Below are 23,130 nucleotides of genomic sequence, written 5' to 3' on the forward strand. Positions count from 1 at the left end.
TCCCTTCTTGGTTTTTTGTAGCAACCATGGGAGATGTGGAACCTATTCCCAACTTCCGTGGTTGGGTAGACTCACTTTTGAAGATTGCTTCTAGGGAGCAGAGAACTTGGAAATCAATTTCTTCCTTACATGGCTGGAAGGTCAAAACACATGGTATCCCCCTTTTTATATGAATTTTTTTTACATGTTAAGCACTTTTTCCTCAACTTTAATCATGTATATCCATCCTTTAACCAAGATTTGGCATTAGAGGAATGACGGCTGAAGTAGCTATGACCATTCGTATGTCTGCGAATGCTGCTCTTGATTTGGATAAGGCTCGAGCCTTGCTGCCTAAAAGGAAAGCTACAAAGGAAAGTTCTGAAGAAGAAGAGGAGGGTACCTCCCTAATTACCAGGCCAAGGGTCAGGAGACGAATAATCATTGATGATGAAATTGAAAACACTCCTGCTCGAACCTCCACCACCGAGCCTGTTTTGATTCATTCTGACGAGGACGCCGAACCAAGAGATAATAATGAGTCAATTCAGCATCTTTTTGACAGTGGTTTCGGGAGTGGCGAGCTCGACCCTGTTTTTGATGAAGCTCATCTTTTCTCATTTGTTCCTATTTCCTCCATTCCTCTGCCAACCGTAAGTATTTCTTTACTAGTTTTGACGACTTCCGTTCTTTTGCGAGTTTCTACCGCTCATATATCCGTTCCCTTGGCTGTTTCTACCGCACCTGCTTTCGCTCCTGCGTTGGTTTCTACATCTTTTCCTTCCATTCCTTCCATTGCTCCTCTTCCCTCTGTTCATCATACAGAGACAGGTTCTAGCAGTGGAAGTATGACTATGAGAAGTGTTACTTTGGAGGTTCCTGCCAATCATAGCCTCTTGAGGAAGACCGGTAGAGCCGATGTTTGGCTCGAACCTCTAATTGGAGATATCGAAGAAGAAGAAGATGGAGAGCCATAGCTGCTTAACTCTGATGAATGACGTAGTTCATTCTACTTTGAAGGTATTTTTACCAACAAGTTTTTTTTTAATTATCTTCAATCTCTCATTTCTATGAGTTATCTCTGTAGGCTAACCTTATTGGCACGGAATTAATGGGAAGAATTTCCCTACTGGAAAAAAAAGCCCGTGAGTCTGAAAAGACTGTCCACGAGGCCGAAGAAATAGCTAGGGGAGCCCAGCTTGAAGCAACCAATTGGAAGGAGCAGTTCGAGAATGCTCAAGGGACTATAGAGGAGTTGCAAGAAGATAAAAATCTCCTGGAGCAACAAAACCGTGGTTTAACTTCTGAACTGGCAACTGTCAAAGGCTCTTCAAGCCAATTGAAAAGAGACAAAAAGCTTTTGGAATGCTCTTTGTCAGAACAATTATCCAGGGCTAGTGAAGAAGTTAGGGAGCTGAAGGCACTTTTGGCTAGGAAGGAAGAATATGCAGGAGAGTTAGTGCAAAGCTTGACTCAAGCTCAGGCTGACTTACAGACTTCTTCTGACGAGATTCATGCCTTGAAGAGTTCTCATGCTTCTCTTGAAGCTTCCCTTGATTCCCATTTAGCTGAATATCAAATCTTAAAAAACGATCTTGCTATGTGGGAAAAGGAATATGGACTTCTAGAGGAAAATTTTAACATAGAGGTGAGTTGGGCTTTCCTGAAATCTCGTCGTGATGCTTTGACGGAAGCTGCTCAAGAAGGTTTTGACTTGCAGTCTGAACTGGCCAAAGTCGTAGATACCATCGAGAAAAGCCAACAGTCTACTGATACTCCTTCTCCTGCACTTGAAGTTCCTGGAACAGAAGAACTTTTAAATGAAGAAGTGACTACTGCAGCAATTGGGATTACAATTCCCGCTTCAGCTGAAACCGTTCATGTTGCTGCTTCTTCAGAAGTTGCCACCGTGCCTGTGGCTGAAAGTGAAATTAATATTGCAACTTCGGATGTGCTAACCCCTTCAATTGGATGATGGTTTTATCCCTTAGTTTTTAAGGGATTTTTTGGTGAAAGTCCCCAGTTATCATAATGGGGCACTTGTATAAACCTTTATTGACTAAGTTTCTACTTAGTCTTTTTAATTATATTAAGAAGTTTCGTTAGTACTTCAATGTGTTCTATTCTTGCCTTTTCCTTACTTATTTAGGACTTATAGAGTAGTTTAGCATTTTTATCCTTTGAAAATGCTTTATGATTCTTCTCATGACTTATTAACATGAGGCTTATAAAAGAGGGCCCTTTTATTTTATCGACACTTAATGAAGAAGACGTCTCAACTTCATAATGGTGTTATAATACGATGAAAGAAATAGGAATACACACGTTTTGTATGAAACAACTTTGGCAAGTTTTTTTTATAAACTTTTAACAAGTGTTTGACTGTTACATGTATTACAATACATCTACAACTTTCTCGTAACTGTTTTTCTTGTAACAGATTTGTGAATAACATAAAATAAACAAGGTTTTTCTTCATAACCTGTTTCAGTACATAGTCATGACCATATCTTTACATATTAAGAAGGGTTTGAGAGGTGACTTTGTTTATGAGTTTGAGAGATGACTCCGTTGTTCTCATGAATGCTGAAGTTTTCTCAAAACCTGACTTCTATCGTTCGATATTCGTATCTGCATTTCTACACGTATCTGTGTACAATATTGTAGTCCCCCAAGTGTTTGAGCGGTGAAGTATGAAGCCTCGAACACTTGTTTATTTCTTTTACTTTAGCCCTTTTTCCTGAAACAGAAAGATATGCGGGACCCGAAGGTGCGATTATAGATGAAGACCGCCTAACTCGTGTGTATTTCCATCAGATTAATTGTAACCCTGGGCTAGGAATTTAAGAATACTCCATTTTGCCTTGCAGGTTGTGACTCATCATTTGGCACGAGTTAGGATATTTTGCCTAGCATCTAAAATCGTTAGTAAAATATTAATAAACCAAGAGAGAAATTTTAACACGATGATACCTGACCGTAGGTACTTTCTCAAAAGTAGTATCTTTTTAAGTGGACAACATTCCAATGTGAGGGTAAAACTTTACCATCCATTGTTTCCAACTGGTATGCTCCTTTTCCCGCAATACCACGGACTTTGTATGGTCCTTCCCATGTTGGACTTAGCTTTCCTGAGTTAGCAGCTTTTACAGATTGGAACACCTTTTTAAGCACGAAGTCCCCAATTTTGAAAAATCTTAGGCGTGATTTCCTATTGTAATATCGTTCTATTACTTGCTTTTGTGCTGCCATCCTTATCAAAGCATCTTCTCTTCTTCCTTTAAGTAAATCTAGGCTAACCCGCATCTCTTCATTATTAGATTCCTCCGTTGCCTGATCATATCGTGTGCTTGGCTCACCTATTTCAACTGGAATTAAGGCTTCCGTACCATAAACCATTGAAAATGGTGTTTCTCCAGTGCCTGTTTTGGTCGTTGTACGATAAGCCCATAATACTCCAGGTAACACCTCAGGCCAATTACCTTTTGAATCTTGTAACCTCTTTTTCAAGTTATTGATAATAACTTTGTTAGTTGATTCTGCTTGTCCATTCCCTACTGGATGATATGGCGTAGACATTATTCTTTTGATCTGCCAACTTCGAAGAAATTCTGTAACTTGAGCTCCAATGAATTGTGGTCCATTGTCACACACGATCTCCTTTGGTACTCCAAAGCGGCATATTATATTTCGCCATATGAAGTCTTTAACTTCTTTTTCTCGTACCTGTTTAAATGCCCCTGCTTCTACCCATTTAGTGAAATAATCTGTAAGTACAAGTAGAAATTTTACCTGACCTTTTGCTTGTGGAAGTGGACCTACGATATCCATTCCCCATTTCATAAAGGGCCAAGGGGCTAAAACAGGATGTAGTAACTCAGCTGGTCTGTGCATATTATTGCCGTACCTTTGACATTTATCACATTTGGACACGAAACTGGTTGCCTCTTCTTCCATCTTAGGCCAATAATATCCTGTGCGAATTAACGTTCTTACCAGTGACCGTCCTCCTGCGTGATTCCCACAATGTCCTTCATGTACTTCTCTCATGACATATTCGGTTTGAGAGGGTCCGAGACACCTTGCTAGTGGTCCGCCGAACATCTTTCGATAAAGATTTCCTTGATATAAACAATATCGTGCAGCTTTTTTGCGAAGCGCGTAAGCCTTTCCTTTGTCATTAGGCACGGTTCCGTGCTGTAAAAAGGCAACAATTTCATTTCTCCAATCCCATGTTAGATGATTAAAATTTACCTCGTTTTTATCAGATTCAAGAACGGAATGAAATAGATGTATGACTGAAGCATCTGTATTGTTTGCCACGTCTGCTGCGGATGCAAGGTTTGCTAAAGCATCTGCCTCTACATTCTCATCTCTTGGGATCTGCACTACTTTCCAAGTTTGGAATTGCTTTATTAACTCCCGTACCTTTGCGAGGTATTCTTGCATTCGTGACTCTCTGGCTGTATAAGTCCCCAGCATCTGATTAACCACGAGTTGAGAATCACTCTTGATTATAATCTGTGTTATGCCGAGTTCTCGTGCCAATTCTAAACCTGCAATTACAGCCTCATACTCTGCTTCATTGTTAGTTATAGAATGACATTTTATAGCCTGTCTAATAGTCTCACCCGCAGGTGGTACGAGGACTATTCCTAGGCCTGCCCCTTTTACATTAGATGAACCGTCAGTGTATAAAACCCAAGTCCCCGGGTTCGCACCATTAAAAACTAGTAATTCTTTTTCTGCTTCTAAATGCATCCCCTGGCTAAAATCAGCCACGAAATCAGCTAGTACTTGAGACTTTATAGCGGTCCTGGGTTGATAAATAACTTCATACTCACTTAGTTCTATAGCCCATTTTGCTAATCTTCCTGAAAGTTCGTGTTTATGCAAAATATTTCGAAGCGGAAAAGCAGTAACTACAACAATGGGATGACATTGAAAATAAGGTCTTAACTTTCTAGATGCCATGATCAAAGCTAATGCTAATTTTTCTAGTTGTGGGTATCGTGTCTCAGCTTCCAATAAGGACTTACTTACATAATAAATAAGAGATTGTTTACCTTGGTCCTCGCGGACTAAAACAGCACTTACTGCGACTTCAGATACGACCAGATAAATGAGAAGTTTTTCCCCCACCTTCGGTTTTGCCAACAACGGTGGTTTTGACAAATAAGCTTTCAAATTTTCTAAGGGCTTGTTGACAATCTTCATTCCATTCAAAATGATCTTGCTTTTTAAGTGCAGAGAAAAACTTAAAACACCTTTTTGAGGATTTGGAAATAAATCTCCCCAAAGCTGCAATTCTTCCCGTTAATCTTTGTACTTCCTTTTTATTAGTAAGGATATCCGGGATTTCTTCTATTGCTTTGATATGAGAAGGATTCACTTCAATACCACGATTAGAAACAAGAAAACTCAAAAACTTACCTGATGCAACTCCTAATGCACATTTTTCTGGGTTGAGTTTCATATTAAATTTTCGCAAAATTTCAAAAGTAACAGATAGATGAGAAATATGGTCATGAGATTGCTGGGTTTTGACGAGCATATCGTCTATATATACCTCCATTGTTTTCCCTAAATGTTCTTGGAACATTTTGGTGACCAACCTTTGATAGGTTGCCCCAACATTTTTGAGGCCAAAGGGCATTACTTTATAACAGTAAGTCCCCCTGTCTGTGATGAAAGAAGTTTTTTCTTCATCACCAGGATCCATTTTAATTTGATTATATCCCGAGTATGCATCTAAAAAACTTAAAAGTTCATGACCTGCGGTTGCATCAATTAGTTGGTCTATATGCGGTAAGGGAAAGGAATCTTTTGGACAGGCTTTATTTAAATCGGTATAATCTACACAAACACGCCACTTACCATTTTTCTTGGGTACAACCACCGTGTTAGCTAACCAAGTAGGATATTTTACCTCACGGATTGATCCGATTTTTAATAATTTTTGGACTTCATCCTGAATCACCTGGTTCTTGAAAGCACCTTGTTTCCGTTTCTTTTGCTTTATTGGTGTGAAAGAAGGGTCCTCATTGAGTTTGTGAGTCATCACATTTGGTGGTATCCCTGTCATATCAGCGTGGGACCAAGCAAAGCAGTCTAAGTTAGCTTTTAAAAATTCGATTATCATACCTCGCATGTTCGTGCTTAAATTGGCCCCGACATAAACCTTCCGTTCAGGCCATTGATCAAATAACATCACTGCCTCAAGCTCTTCAATTGTCGTTTTGATGCTTTCATTTTCTTCAGGTTCTTGAATTGTGTCAGGTCTTGAGTCCAAATCCGTCTTTTCCTGTTCAGTTGAAGTTTGATCTTTTTTACCTTCAACTGTTTCCTGTAATTGCTACTTTTCTTTATTTTCGGCGCTCGTACTTGTTACAACGTTGACACTTTTAGCCATCTGCTGATCCCCACGAATTTGGAAAATTCCCCATGGTGATGGGAATTTAATAACCTGATGTAAAGTTAATGGGATAACGTCCATATCGTGTATCCATGGTCTCCCCATGATCATATTGTAGGCCATTTCCATATCAACTACCTGAAATTTAGTTTCCTTCACAACACCCATAGCAAAAGTTGTTAGAAATACCTCACCTTTTGTTACTACACTTGAATTGTCGAAGCCTGACAAGGTGTGCGCCTTGGGTATCATTTTGTCTTCAGCTTGCATTTCTCGTAGTACCCTTAGTAATATAATATTTACAGAACTCCCTGGATCAATCAAAACTCGTTTTACATTAGTATCATGTACAAGTAAAGATATTACCAGTGCGTCATTATGTGGAGTTGTCACTCCTTCGGTATCTGCGTCATCGAACGAAATACTTTCATTTTCAAGGACCTGCCGCACCCGTTTGCCGTGTGTAATCGTTACCTTTGAAACCTTGTTGGAGGCTGTGTAGGTTACGCCGTGAATATCTTCTCCCCCGCTTATGACATTCACTGTCCTCTTGGGTGAAGGAGGTTGTGGTGGCTCTTGTCTGTTTTTCATATAAGCTTGTTTTCCTTTCTCACTAAATAACTCAGTGAGGTACCCTTGCTTCAATAAATGATCCACTTCACTCTGCAGGAATCTACATTCTGAAGTTTTGTGCCTGTGATCGTTGTGAAATTCGCACCAATGATCCGGATTGCGTCTACTTGGATTTGACCGCATCTCTTTTGGCCACCGTACCTTATTTCCCATGCTTCTTAAAACAGCTACGAGCTCGGAGGTAGAGACATTAAAATTATATCCACCGAATCGTGCCTTTAAACTTCTGTCATCATCTCGTGATTCTTGTCTGTTCCGATCATTCCTGAACTTTGAAGAAGAGCCAGAATCCCGGTTCCTCGATTTTTGATCATATTGCTGGCTATCTTGTTTCGACCGTGGGTCCTTTCCTGCGGGTCCCATATATGGATCGTACCTGTTTTTACCTGATCTTTTTTCGGTTTCTGACCTTCGGGTACCGCCCCTTTCTTCATGATGGAGCTTAGGTACGGTATCTTCTTCGATTCGCAGCTTCGTGCTATACCTGTTGTAAACATCATTCCATGTGGTTGCAGGAAATTCTCGAAGACTTTCTTTGAGTCGTCTCGTGGCTTCAGAACTTTTGTCATTTAAATTACTTGCAAAAGCTATAGCAGCCCAATTGTCAGGCACACGAGGTAGAGTCATTCTTTCACGCTGGAATCTATCAACGAAGTTTCTAAGCAACTCCGAATCCCCTTGTTTGATTTTGAAAATATCTTCCATCCTTTTCTCAACCTTTTGTGCTCCCGAATGTGCTTTAATAAAAGAATCTGCAAGCTCAGCAAAAGAATTAATAGAATTTTCAGATAAAAGAGAATACCAGGTTAATGCACCCTTGGTGAGTGTTTCTCCAAATTTCTTGACCAATACTGATTCAATTTCTTGTTTGGTCAAGTCGTTGCCTTTTACGCCGGTTGTAAATGCAGTCACGTGGTCACGTGGGTCTGTAGTACCATCATATTTCGGGATGTCAGGCATTTTGAACTTTTTCGGAATTGGAAGGGGAGCAGCACTAGGCTTCCATGGTTGTTGTGAGTATTTGTCCATGTCTACTCCTTTTATTACAGGCGGAACTCCAGGGATTTGTTCAATACGCTCATTTTATTCCTTAAGCTGTTTCTGCAAGGTTAGTACTAAATTTTGCAAATACGAATTATTTAAATTACCTGGTCCCCCTTCTTGTGGTTCACTGGGGGTTGTTCCGTTTCCAGAATTATCAAGACCAGAACGGGGGTTCTCCAATGTATTATTATTAGGAGTTGGTGTAGGTGGCGCAGCAGGCAATCGACTAACAAGTGCCTGAAGAGCTTTGCCGACCTGTGCATCAATTAGCTTTTGCAAAGCTTCAGTTGTAACTCCTTCAAAATGTTCAGATTGCTCTTGTTGATCAGCACGGGATTCAGTAACAGGAGTGCCTTCACGAGATTGACGTGGTGAATTTAGAGGAGAGGGAACCACGTCATCTTGATTTTGATGTATTTGATTCTCATGGTTTCCCAATGTGTTATTACTATTGTTGTCGGCGTTGTTGTTTGACATGGTGACGACAATAGATAAGATATAGCTTAAAAGGAAAGATTATCAGATTCCCGGTAACGGAACCAATTTGTTTAACCAAAAATCTGAGTCTTTGGTCAAAGCTAAAAAGAAATTCGGGTTACTGATAATCAGGAGACAAAAATAAAATACTTTTGAGAACGATGGTAAAAAAGCAAATAGATGTGTATTTCAATAAATTCTCAATAGTATTCCGTGTCCTTACAAATGATGATACTTCTTCCTTTTATAGATAATTCTAGATAAAGGAATGAAGCCTCAGCTTTAATGATATAATCATGAGTAATAAATGACATTAAATAAGCCGTTATACAATCATTCCTATTAAATACCAATTTTGTAGCGTATCAAGTATTTAATAATGGATTTGGACTCCTTTCTGTCATCAGATATTTGCCTTCAATGCCTTCTAATCCGTTGGCTATAAATAATTTAAATTGGTACGAGACTCGTATCTATACGTCGTCTCGTGCCTATTTAAATTCTTCTTCCCGTGGCTGTCTCCATCCGTGCCTCTTAGTCAATTGCTGTGCTTTGACCATTTAACTAATCCACGTGTCATGCCACATCATCTTTAATATAAACTCAGTTTTTTCCCAATACAAACACCACGTTATAATCTTAAATAATTGTAAGCAAAAATTTCGTAAATTCAGCAGATTGATATGAAAAGGATATTGGGGTTCACTGTGCCTTAAGCAGTAGCACTAGAGAATAGTTAGGATATTGCATTAGAAAATCATCTCCTTGCATCAAATATTTCCTATGTGGTTGGATCAGAGTTTAGTCTCCAGTCGTCGTACTTTTGGATTGTCTGGTTATTATTCTTCCTCACATTGCTCGGTTGATCTGGATGAGTTTGAGGAATTGAATAGGAAAGTAGCGAAAATTACTGAGTTGTATCTTCAAGAAAGAGATGCAAGGGAAGAAGAGGCAAAGCGGAGGGAGGAAGAAGATAGGCGAAGAGGGGAAGAGGAAAGGCGAAGGAAGGAAGAAATGAGGCAAAAGGACGATGCATTAAGACTTGTCACTAGTGATGTTAAAAGTCTCAAGTCTCAGATAAACTCCCTCTTAGCATCTGGTGCATTTCCTGTGCCCCGTTCTCAGGCACCTGATGATAATTAAGGAGTAGTTTCTTTTATTAGCTTGTCTTGGACGGTACCTAGATGTTGAATGTTGAATGTTGGATATTTTGAGTTTTGTTCTACTTTCTGATTAGTTGGATATTGATTATGAAATAGATTGATTAGTTGTTGTTTATGAAATGAATTAGATTGTATGTTAAATTTGGTATTTGAATGCTTAACTATATTTAGTACTAGTAAACTGGACGTGCTTCGCGCGCAATTATAAATGATATAGGTGAATTATTATTACTTTTTTAAAAATTTGAGATAAAAGAGATAAAATTTCCTCTCTTATTTTTTTCTTTCTTTCTTTTATTTTCTCCTTCTTTCCTACAATTAATTACTCTGTCAGTAACTGTTCAATCACATTTTGGCAAACAATGTGCAGATACCTTTAACAGGGAATGAAGAAAGAATCAACTGTTTTGGCCTCTACCTCTTAATAAAAGGGAAGATTAACGAAACACGCATTCTTTTCTAGTGTATTATCTCATTTTTCATACAAGAGCACATACTGTTTTGTTGGGCATGTACATTATTTGGATTTTCTTGTCTTTGCTATAGATATATCTAATACATATAAGCTATATATAAGGCACTATATATATATATATATATATTATAGATATATATATAGTATATAATATATATATATATATATATATATATATATATATATATATATATATATATATATATATATAAGCTATAGATATAGTTCAAATTAAAGTTTACATTTAATACTCAGTATCAAAGCTGCAAATTAAAGTTTACATTTAATACTTCAAATTAAAGTTCAATACCTTCAACATAATACTTTAAATTAATCTAACAAACTAGAACATTAAGAATAATACGTCTAATAATTTTAAAATAACACAAATTATCTCAAATCAACTTAAAATCTTAAATGCGAATGTCTGGAGAACGCAGTTCTTGCACTTTATTATGTAAACTTCTTCATTTTCTTCTACCACATTAAAGTGTTCCAAAACAAATGGGTGCAATCTAGAATCACCGGCCATGATTTAACTTGAATTAAGAATTGGAGTTTGAGAAATGAGAGATGAGTGAAGACTTGAATACTTCAATTTGAGTTTGAGAAATGAGAGAGATTGATGAATTTGTGAGTAAAAATAAAAGAAGGGGACGTATTTATAGTTGAGAATAGGGAAAAAGTGTAATTATAAAAAGTTTGGGGTTAAAACAAAGTTTGGGGGCCAAATGGCTATTTTTGAAAGTGCCAAATGGCTAAAAATGCAGTCCAATGGCTATATTTTAAATATCTGACCGTTGTCCCTTTTTTTTTTAATTTTTTTTTTTTAAAAAATTAGCCGTTGGGCCCAGTTGAACCGGCCCAAGCTCGCCTGCCGGTCCCGGGCTCACGGGCTTTTTGGTAAGGACCAGCCCGTTTGAACCGGCCTGTTTGGCACGCGAGACCGGGGAGCCCACAATACACCCTTAGGGAGAGTAGGTCAGCTTGCAGACTCTTGAAATCCTTGTATGGTCTATAAACAAGCACTCACGCAATGGAATGCAAAGTTATCAGAGGCACTGATTAGTTTTGGCTTTATACAAAGTCAACATGATCACTCTTTGTTTGTACAAGGGACTAGGAGTTGCATTGTGGTTATATTAGTTTATGTGGATGATATGCTCATCCCAGGACCTGATTTGAGCTTAGTAGAAGAAACCAAAGCAACACTTCAGAAGACTTTTAAGATGAAGAACCTAGGGGAGTTGAAATACTTCCTTGGGATAGAATTTGCAAGATCATCACAGGGTATTCTAATGCATCAAAGAAAGTATGCATTAGAACTTGTTTCTAAACTTGGCTTAGGTGCTGCAAAACCTGCTACTACACCTCTTGAAGTACATGTGAAACTCACTACTCAAGAGTATAATGAACACACATGCACAATCAATACCTTAATTAGATGATGCATTATTACCAGATGTTACTAGCTATCAAAGGCTACTGGGCAAACTTCTATATCTGACAGTAACAAGACCAAACATTGCATTTAGTGTTCAAATTCTCAGTCAGTTTATGCAAAAGCCTAAGAAATCTCGTATGGAGACAGCGCTCAGGGTGGTCAAGTATGTTAAGAATCACCTTGGGCAATGTGTGCTTCTGTCTAGCCAAAAGAGAAAAGTAATCTCAGCTTTCTGTGATGCTGATTAGGCAGCATGCCCATTGACTAGGAAGTATGTGTCTGGGTTTTTCATAAAGTATGGGAATTCACTGATATCATGGAAGTCAAAGAAGCAAAGCACTATTTCTAGAAGCTCTGCAGAATCAGAGTACAGAAGTATTGCAACAATAGTGGCTGAACTAGTATGAATATTTGGATTACTCAAGGACATTGGAGTGGTGTTTGAATTGCCAGCTACTATCTTCACTGACAGTAAAGCAGCCATACAAATAGCTGTCAACCCTGTCTTTCATGAAAGGACCAAACACATAGAGATTGATTTCCATTTCATAAGACAAAAAATTCAGCAGGGGCTAATCAAGACAAAGTATGTGGGAACCAAAGAACAGTTGGCAGATGTGCTAACTAAAGGACTGCCTAGAGCTCAACATGAGTACTTAGTGTCCCAGCTAGGTTTACTTGATATTTTCATACCACCTAGCTTGAGGGAGAGTGTAGAAACAGTAGGAGTAACATGATAAAGAGTGAGAGATGCAGTTAGTTAGTTAGTGTACAGATATTGTATTAAGTTATTAGGAATATTGTAGGGACCACTAGTCTGTTAGAGAGTTGTTAATTAATTGTACATGTATAAATACCTTGTACTGTTACATTGAAGATATACGAAAGATATTTCTCTCATTCTCTTCTTCTCCAACTCATTCTCTCTATGTTCATGCTTCTTCCTTTACTAGGGTCCTTCATCTCAAGCTTTATCTGAGATCTAACACTATGCCTCATATGTTCCAGCAAATTTACATTTGTGCTTCAAAGGTTATGTTCTATTTCACAGTAAAAAGAATCAATTAAATTTCAGCAGCAAGATGAATAAGTTAGTAAAGCAAGATCATAAGCAGCATCCAATTTGAGACATTAAAAAAAATTGGGGGGTCATTTGCTTGGGATAAAAATTTAGACCACCTTATCCCTTGTTTGGAACTAATCCAGGTATAAGTTATCCCAAGATAAAAAATGGTATCGGGATAACTTATACTTACCAAACGGTGGAATAGCAATCTCAAGATAAGCAGGATTAATACAACATACCAAACAGTCAATAAAAAATAATAGCAGAATAACTTATAATCCCGATATAACTAATTCCAGCATAACTTGTCTTCAAAACGACCCCGAAGAGAAAAGTAGCAACTTGAATCTGCGGCATTGAAAAGTAACGACCACGGAAGAGCAAACACTGAAGACTCTAACGCCTCAACTTGCAACAAATCTGCTGCATTAGGAAACAGAACTAAATTAAATAGTCGTCCGCGAAAAATTACAGCCAAAGAACGTATATATTTTGTATAAAGTGATGTATAAGAAATGTATGATGACTAGGAAATGTAAATGTTTTTGGCCAAACGTGTAACTAAGCCCCTTTAGAGATAGGGGTGAGTAAATATCAGTCATGGGTTTCAGTTATTCCATGGTTAAATCTTAAAACCCCAAAAAAGGCTGATATATTGATTCAACCATTATACTAAAAACAAAAAGAGAAGTGCTTTGTTTGACACGTTTCATAAAACATGCATATCCCAATTCTTGTTGAATGACAATTATATTATATGCATGCTTAAATTGTTTTTTTTTTCACTTCAATTAAATCTCAAAAAGAAAAAGTAGATCACAAGATTAATATACTTGGTCAAATTATCTTTAATTTGATCTGCATTTAATGTGGAATCATCCCTTCTACTTAATTAAGATCTTACCACATATATAGTGTCTCCTCTTCCCCTTGGCTAAACACCTTGTCCATCTACACACCCCTCCTTTTCAGCCAGTTTATCCACAACTAAAGACGACAAACACAAAAATTATTATGAAAATCGATCATGCAAATGGTCATAAAAACAAACTTATTTATTTGCAAACATAAATGCGGAAAGCTAGAGCTAACACAAACATAATCTTTCTTGAACGTATCTTCATTAAGGAAGAAACCTCTTAGCCCATTACATTTATTTACTTTAAAATTTCCATAATGCTATTACTGGCTTATGGTCAGATAGACTGGTTGCACAGGTATCTACTTGATAGCTCTTAAAAAGCTCAATAAACTTTTTACTGCAAATAACGGAATCTATCTTAGATAGTCTTTCCACTTCCTGAAAATCTCTGTGTGTAAATTTATTTCGGTTCTACAACATGTGGTAGATCCAGGAACTTTTGAAAAGTTTTCCAGTGTTTCTTTTTTGCCTGCCGCTTATCTTGTTCAAGATCACTGGTGAGATTAATATCACCCATTAGTATCCAAGGGTCGGTGCATTTATGCAAATCTAGACTGTCCCCATAAAATTGAAAGCCATGTATCGAATCCCCATACACGCCATAAAATTTGAATTTGACACTTGGATTAGTGACTAAACTAAATGTTGCACTTAGGCATAAATCTTCCTTGCTCCCACTTTGCAGACATTAGCCGATACATTTGAGATGTTGTTTATCCCACAACAAAACTATACCGGCGCCTTCACTTAGGGACATAACTTCAAATCTTGTGTTGTCCCATCCTTGAGTCTCACTTGTCTCTTGTAGAATAATTATATGTGGAGAAAATTGGGACAACACATTTCTTATCGCTAAACTTTTGCCCTTTCTTTCTTCCTCTCTTTCTTCACTATGTTTGGACCTTTTCTTCTTTTGGGCAGATGTGTGTTGCTCCTCATCACTTTCTTCCTCGCTTTCTTCATTATGTTTGCCAGACCTCTTCTTTTGGGCAGATTTGTTTTGGTCCTCATCACTTTTTGAACATTTAGCATTAACGTTCCATGTAATCATAGTTAACCACTCTAATTGTTGGGATGAACTTGCACTCGTATCGGGTTCTGCACATACAAAACAAAACGAAAATTAGCGAAAAAAATAAAAATATATAAAATATAGCGTGCATGCTTTATGTGACGAAGTCATTACAGATGAAGCCAATCGAATAAACTACTTGCAACTTTAAGAGAAGTGGAATTATAAACCAATTGTATAAATTTTGTTATATTTATGTACACTGCATTAAATAATAAATAATAATAATATTTATTAAAATAATATGATATATTAAATCATAATTTGATAAGATTAATATTCTGTCCAGTCCAATTATGCGCGTATCGCACTACTTTTGAAAACCCAAAAGCTTACTTATTAGATATATATATATATACACAAAGACGACGACAACAATAACAACTCAGTATAATCCCACTTAGTGGGGTCTGGGGAGGGTAGTGTATACGTAGACCTTACCCCTACCTGGGGTAAAGAGGTTGTTTCCAAATAAACCCCCCGCATCTTTCCCTCCAAAAACTTCCCACCTTGCTCTTGGGGAGACTGCCGAAATGGGGTTTAAGAAATTCATATGAGGTTAAAATACAGTACAACTACATAAAGAGAGTGAGTGAGTACCATTGCGTTTTAGGGTACAGAGATGAGATGTGGGCAGAAGAGGTTGGTTGTCTGCGGCAACACTGCTTTGCTTTTTCTGTTTCAGGTAATCCGATTCCTGTACGTATAATATAAATAAAGCTGTATTACCAAGGACAAACACCCACTGCCACCATTATTATCCTTTCTTTCAGACTAGTACAATATATATGCACGTACTCTCTCTCTCTCTCTTTTCTTCAAAAATGTCACAAAATATACTCTACAGCCTACACGAGTTTATTATATACACTATGATCACTTAAAATATTATATTAACATATGCATAAACATACCGAAGAGTAGCATAACAGAAAAAAGGAAACTTTCAGATACTGCTTTTCTGATAAAAACCCACCTCCATGCCTGAAGTGGTGCACCTATTTAGAGAGAGAAAAAGCGTATATACAGAGAGAGGGATCCGCCTCTGCTTACTAGCTTGGCTTTTCTGGTGTACACTTTCATTGTTGGCAAAATCTGTAAGCAAAGAACAATTATATATGAGTGCTTAAAGATAAAGATTTGCATAAAAAAAGTTGGATTTTTTGGGGTTAGATTTCTAAAAGTTTAAAATGACTATCTGGGTAAAACAGAAATCAAAAGAAAAGTGGAGAAGTGGTGTTGAGCTGTTTTCCCCAGAAATGATCAGTTCCGTGAATAGCAATGCATTAAAGATAATGGCTGAAAAGCAAAAAGATCAAAAGCACTCATACGGACAGACAAAAACTGCTAGCACTCTCATGCTCTTCTGTATACGCCAACTGAATATTTGTATATTTATAATAATATTCATCCATACACAAGCAGTGCAAGCACTGATAAAAAAGGTGAAAAATACAAGTGCTTTTTGACTAAACTGCTGCTTGATCAGTCTAAGGCTGTAAACTTACGGAAATCGCTAATAAATGCATGATTCATGAACTTTGATATTCATAGATGAAAAAAAGAGAGGAAGTGATCTTTTTGTTTTGTTTTGGAGATTTTAGTTTACTAAAGAGAATCAACACATGAAATGGTTGCAATTTCGAACACCCTAGAGTACTCCATTTTTCTTTCCCGAGAAAAAAAAAACAAGATTATTTTTTGGAAAAACACTTACAGCATCAAAAATGAAGAAACCCTAACTGCCATATATCCCTTCCCGTCTATACACACACACTTACACACAGAGAGAAAGAGTTAGAGATAGTATTCACGTGCACGATTGAGGATTGAAGTAAGAAATAAAAAGAAGATCGTAAGAGAGAAAATGAAAGCTTTGTTTAGACCTATCGTCGTATATGCTGAAATTAAAGACACTGAGTTATGTAGAAATGCTGTGGAAGCTGAAGAGAGTTAGTGAATGAGATCGTTAAGAAAATATGTATATACAGGGAGAGATATTCTTGCACAAAAATGCAATGAAAAAATGAAGTGAGAAGGTTGGTATAAAACCAGTGAGAGTTGGGAGCAGTAAAGAAATGAAGTTTTGCACAGAAGAGAAATGACAAAAGTTACTGATAACCCAACGGCGAGTGAGGTCTGGTCTTGGTCCCCGCTATGTAGAAAGACCACTACGCCCCTACATGAGTACATGCCTTTTCTTTGTTCCTTTTGTTTCAATCTATTCAAAACTAAGGCCGAACTTGTTATAAAATAAAGACTATAAAGTAAAGACAAGTATAGAGAGAAACTGATATATTATTCGAATTCAAACTGACGTACATAATGGACTGAAATCTCTTCTATTTATAGAAGAGAGGAAGCTGTTGTGTAAGCTGCTACTATACCAGCTATGGATAATCTTCTATCGAGAGCAATGTTTATCCATAACGGAGTACTGAAAAGATAAGCTTATTATACCCGATATGGATAATCTTCTACCGGGGGTAATGTTTATCCATAACTGGGTACTGAAAGGATAAACTTATTATACCCGGTATGAATAATCTTCTACCAGAGGTAATGTTTATTCATAACTGGGTACTGAAAGGATAAGCTTATTATACCCGGTATGGATAATCTTCTACCGGGGATAATATTTATCCATAACTGGGTACTGAAAGGATAAGCTTATTATACCTTGTATGGATAATCTTCTACCGGGGGTAATGTTTATCCATAACCGGGTATCGAAGTGATAAGCTTCTTCAGGAAGCTTATTTCCAATAGAGTACTTAAATAGATAAACATATTTACGGTGGAGTCCCATATGGATAAGCTTCTTCAGGAAGCTTATTTACAACGGAGTACTAAATGAACATTCATAATATAATATATTTATAACACTCCCCCTTGGATGTTCATTAAAAGATAACGTGCCTCATTAAAACCTTACTAGGAAAAACCACGTGGGAAAAAAATCCTAGTGAAAGAAAAAGAGTACACATATTTAGTAATACGCATTGTTGGTTGCCTCATTAAAAACCTTATAAGGAAAACCCTGTGGGAAAAACCTTAGTAAGGGAAAAAGAGTACAACGCACATTTTACTTCCCCTGAAGAAAACCTTATTTCAAATATTTGAGTCTCCGCATTCCAATCTTGTATACCATATTCTCAAAAATTGATGTTGGTAAAGACAATCTGTTGGATTGTCACTTGAACTAATTTGATGCACATCAATGTCACAATTTTCCTGAAGATCATGTATGTAGAATAATTCTGGTGAAATGTTCTTCGTTCTATCTCCTTTTATAAATCCTCCCTTTAATAGTGCTATGCATGAAACATTGTCTCCGTATAATATTGTGGGTCTTTTATCACATTCCAACCCACATGTTTCTCGAATGAATCACTGATCTCAATCATATGCACTCCCTGCTTGCCGGTTTGAAATCGAGCTTTATGGGTATCGGATAAATAACCTGCATCTGCATTACCAATACGATCTGCACCACTTTTGTTAGCATTAGCAAGATAAATAAGTGCACCATCTATACCGAGATAGAGTATTTCAGGACCAAGGAGCTCCTCAGCCTCTTCTAGAGGTTGGAACGGATCCTTATTCACTTCAAGTGATTGAATATTCATTGGTGTACTTAATGGGTACACTTTGTCCATGTAAAAATATTTTTAAAACCCTCTTGGAGCTCTTCCGGAGTTCCAATAAGATTTATGTCACCAACATAAACAACAAGTGTAACAAATTTTGATGACATTTTCTTTATAAAAATACATGGACAAATAACATAATTTATGTAACTTTCTTTCAGCAAATATTTACTGAGGCGATTATACCACACGCGCACAGATTGCTTTAAACCGTACAAAGATCTTTATAATTTGATCGAGTACATTTCTCAAGACTTTGAATTATATGCTTCGGGCATTTTCAATCCTTCAAGGATCTTCATATAGATTTAGCCAAATAAGTCATATAGGTTAAGACTTGTATCTAAATGGTATGACATCTTCAAGTGTCTGGACTGCTAGTCCGATCCTCACAATCTTTTACAATATTGTGCACTATATTGTATTAAATATATCGTCGACGATCATTTTGTGTCAGTTCCGAAGCGACATAACTTGTGGAGATCTCATCACTTTCTTTATTTTCAGGTACCTGAACTTTTTCGGGAGTTTCATGAAATGTTATGTCGTGGGCTCTTCTAGAGCTTATTTCCTCCTCATTATGATCATTTTGATCATTAGCTCCTACTATTTTTCAAGGATTGTTACCTTTGGAACCGATTGGTCTACCACGCTTCATGCGTACAGTAAACTCTATCCTTCAGGGACTTTAATTTTAATAGGAGCATTTGCAGCTGAAATATGATATTTAATTTTGGATCAGCAAATGCTTCTGGCATTCGACTTGAATTATCTTCTAAGTGAGGATCATGATAATTCGATTCATATAGCATATTTTTCAACTGTTTATTCCATCCCCCAAATGTTAGAAAAACTAACATATATCCCCAATCATCTTTGGGAAACATATCTTTGTGTATTATGGTAGAGAAATTAATCATATACCACGCAACAAAAGATAGTAAAAATATTTGGTTTCTGATCCTAAACCAATTGTGAAGGGAGGACTTATCATATATTGTTGATCTGATGCATACAAGTGCTGCTATATGCAATTTAGAAAATCTTAGACCAACACATGAAGCTTTGTTCTCATAAGCAATGGTTTAGCCATTAATAGGAGGTATTCAATGCTAAACCAGCTTGGATATAAACCAGCATTATCAAGATGAACTGTCTTGATTTCATAATCTGAAAATTATGCTCTTAATCGAGAAAAGCAATTCCAAATGCCAAACTGCAGGTTGACAATAATTACACATGTAACCATCTCATATATGCACCTATAAGTGGTTCACATGATAGGTGAACGGGCCCATATTCACCTTTTATATATTTCAGAATCAGGGGTCTTAGTCCCAACTTTAGCTGGTATAATCAATTCATTATGAGAACAAGCAACACATGAGAATTCCTGAAGAATCTTCTAGTTCTTTAGTATATGCTTATCTGAATTCTCAAATAGCTCATTTAAAAATGGCAAATGAAAACTTCAAGTTTATCATGTCATGTGCTATCTCTTAGTAAACTTCTGGTTTACTATGGCATAAACTTTTGCTTTAGTAAACTTCTGGTTTACTGTGATACATGATATAGTACAAATTAAAGAATAAGGCAGGTAACTTCTCACATACATATTATTTTACCCCCTATGATTGTGGAAACATGAAGATTATCAATCTTCCAATCATTTGTAGTCTCAATATGATAGTCATTTGTATTAGTAAACTTCAGGTTTACTACAACATATGTTTTGACCATAATCATATAATATGAATGACATATTTGTATATAAGCTCTTCGAGAGCCTTCATTTATTATCCACAATCTAATATTTATCTGGCACTACTGGTGTCATGTATTCTTTAGGCAAACATTTAGCTCTTCAGGAGTTGTTGATACATTTTGTACTATCAAATATTGCTCAGACACTGCTGGTGTCATGAGAGAAAATCACAATCAAATAAACAATGTAAAACAATTGTTTAAGCACACGAAAACTCCTCTTCATAATATTTTTCCACTTCAGGAGGCAATTTCAATTGTGTTACTTCTTCAGGAGCAAATTTAAAATACGAAATATTGAGTATATATTCTCTCAATTATATTAACTCTTCTGGAGGTGAATTGTAATGTATTCACATCAAGAGCGCGTTCATATTTACCCGACTTATTAGTATTGTCACATTCACTTCAGGGAATGGATTAATATTATCAAAAGTTCTCATCCTTCAGGAAATCGAACATAATTATCTGAATGCGCATTAATCACATCAAATTGTGATGCCTCAACCTCTTTTAAAATATTTACTACTTCAGGAGCAAATCGAGGCGTGCATTTAATATAGAGAATATTTATGTAGCTTATCTTCAATTGTAACCATAGAAAGCCTAAATTATCACTTCTGGTGATCATAGGCATATACCACTTCTGGTAGTTAACAAAATATAATTACAATGAGATATACGAAATATAACCACTTCTTGTGGTTGTATATTTCTTGCAAACTCTGCTAGAGTTTAAGTTGATCTAATAATGTTATCCATATTCTTCAAAATGACATAAACAAGATATATTATAGTAAACATCATTATCAAATCATAATTTTTCTTTATGTACAACAATTACATAACCATACTATCTATTACAAATAACAAAAATTAAAATATTTACATTTCTACATATTCACCACAGATTACATGACTTGTTTCTCCTTCTGGGAGTGCAAGGTAATCAGTTACATCCAAATGCATGAAGTCTAAATTATCTTCAGAAATAAAATTTGCTTCAGCATTTTTCTTTGTCTTCTTTAGGGAGGCTTGATAAAGCTCAACCAGGTGCTTTGGCGTACGACAGGTACGTGATCAGTGCCCTTTTTCTCCACATCTATAGCATGCATTTTCTGAATTTGGTGTTTGCACCGCTTCATGCTTTTGTTCCTTCTTTTTCCACTGCTGGTGGTGAGGAGTGTTCTTTGGTGCATTATTATTACCATGATTAAAGTTTCTTTCCCGACCACGGCCATGACCACGACTGGGGCCATGACCTCTTCCACGTTTAGCTTGGTGGAAGTTCGTCTCATTCACTTCAGGGAATGGACAAGAACCAATAGGTCGGCTTTCATGATTTTTCATTAATAGCCCATTATGTTGCTCTGCTATAAGAAGATGTGAGATAAGTTCAGAATACTTTTTAAATCCCATCTCTCGATATTGCTGCTGCAGGAGCATATTCGAGGCATGAAAAGTGGTGAAAGTTTTCTCCAACATATCATGATCAGTAATATTATCACCACATAACTTCAATTGGGAAATAATTCTGAACATAGCAGAATTATACTCACTGATAGATTTAAAATCTTGTAGCCTTAGATGAGTCCAATCATATCGTGCCTGTGGAAGAACGACCATCTTCAGGTGGTCATATCTATCTTTCAAATTATTCCACAGTATGACTGGATCTTTAACAGTAAGATATTCCATTTTCAGGCCCTCATCAAGGTGATGGCGTAGGAATATCATTGCTTTGGCACGGTCTTGGTTTGATGCCTGATTTTTGTCTTTGATGGTGTCTGCCAGACCCATCGCATCAAGATGAATTTCAGCATCAAGCACCCAAGACATGTAGCTTTTGCCCGATATATCCAGGGCTACAAATTCAAGTTTAGAAAGATTTGACATTATTTAGGAAAAGAAAGTTCTTACCTCAGATACTTTCAAAATATTTGCTCGAGATGGCAGAGTCTCGTGCTGATAACGTGTTATAAAATAAAGACTATAAAGTAAAGACAAGTATAGAAGAGAAACTGATATATTATTCGAATTCAAACTGATGTACATAATGAACTGAAATCTCTTCTATTTATAGAAGAAAGGAAGCTGTTGTGTAAGCTGCTACTATACCAGATATGGATAATCTTCTACTGAGAGCAATGTTTATCCATAACGGAGTACTGAAAGGATAAGCTTATTATACCCGATATGGATAATCTTCTACCGGGGGTAATGTTTATCCATAACTGGGTACTGAAAGGATAAGCTTATTATACCCGGTATGGATAATCTTCTACCGGGGGTAATGTTTATCCATAACCGGGTATCGAAGTGATAAGCTTCTTCAGGAAGCTTATTTCCAATAGAGTACTTAAATAGATAAACATATTTACGGTGGAGTCCCATATGGATAAGCTTCTTCAGGAAGCTTATTTACAATGGAGTACTAAATGAACATCCATAATATAATATATTTATAACAGAACTCATATATTACATAAAAATGTGTACTTAATTCGCCTAATAGAGCTATAACAAATTAACAATTACTCAGATTTATATGTGAAATAAACAATGCCTTAATTAGGTGGATTTAAATTTTAAGCATATGGATAAAAAATACTGCAATTTGGACATAAAAGTATAGGTTTTAGAAGAAAAAAATAGTATTTTGAGTTAAGTTAATTAAAAAGGATATTAAAAACTAAAAATTATATTTGGACATGCATTTTACTTGAAAAAATATCATAATCTTATGAGAAAAATTGAAGTTTTACTTGAAAAAGATATCTGCTCATTTTGATTTTTGTTTTGACTTGTTTACTGGTCTCGTGAGGTTTTCAAAAGGCTTCCATGTATAATTTATGTTTAGAGAGTTATTGCAACAGTATTTCTGTAATTAAATATGTTTAGTATGTCCCTATTTCGACTCTTTAGGATTATATCTCAACTGTGGATAAGACAAGACTGGGAAGGGGTGCTAACTATTTTGGAACATTAACAGTTGCTCAAATTTATTAAAATTTGACTATTTCTAC

The 23,130-nt window shown here is 36.5% G+C and overlaps 1 protein-coding gene across 3 annotated transcripts; it reads right to left on the reverse strand.

The window, feature by feature from the left end:
• Positions 1–13,913: 13,913 nt before the first annotated feature.
• On the reverse strand, positions 13,914–16,738 carry LOC104222049 (uncharacterized). Of its 3 annotated transcripts, XM_009773227.2 has the most exons (5): positions 16,577–16,738; positions 16,408–16,453; positions 15,667–15,785; positions 15,291–15,387; positions 13,914–14,716 (listed from the first exon to the last, which is right to left on the reverse strand). In XM_009773227.2, the coding sequence occupies exons 3-5, from the start codon at positions 15,670–15,672 to the stop codon at positions 14,307–14,309; spliced, it is 513 nt and encodes a 170-aa protein (XP_009771529.1). In that variant the 5' UTR covers positions 15,673–15,785; positions 16,408–16,453; positions 16,577–16,738; the 3' UTR covers positions 13,914–14,306. The 3 variants fall into 3 exon arrangements, with proteins under 3 accessions (XP_009771529.1, XP_009771528.1, XP_009771527.1); XM_009773226.2 differs by lacking the exon at positions 16,408–16,453; XM_009773225.2 differs by having other exon boundaries at positions 16,408–16,738.
• Positions 16,739–23,130: the final 6,392 nt, after the last annotated feature.

Source organism: Nicotiana sylvestris, chromosome 11 (genome assembly GCF_000393655.2).
Source record: "Nicotiana sylvestris chromosome 11, ASM39365v2, whole genome shotgun sequence".
In the NCBI taxonomy this organism is placed as follows: domain Eukaryota; kingdom Viridiplantae; phylum Streptophyta; class Magnoliopsida; order Solanales; family Solanaceae; genus Nicotiana; species Nicotiana sylvestris.

Bases quoted from the DNA above. Each gene is read 5' to 3' on its own strand.
- LOC104222049 (XM_009773226.2), bottom strand. The intron at 14,717-15,290 runs GTACTCACTCAC...TTGTATGTGCAG, and splicing joins CTGTACCCTAAAACGCAATG to AACCCGATACGAGTGCAAGT.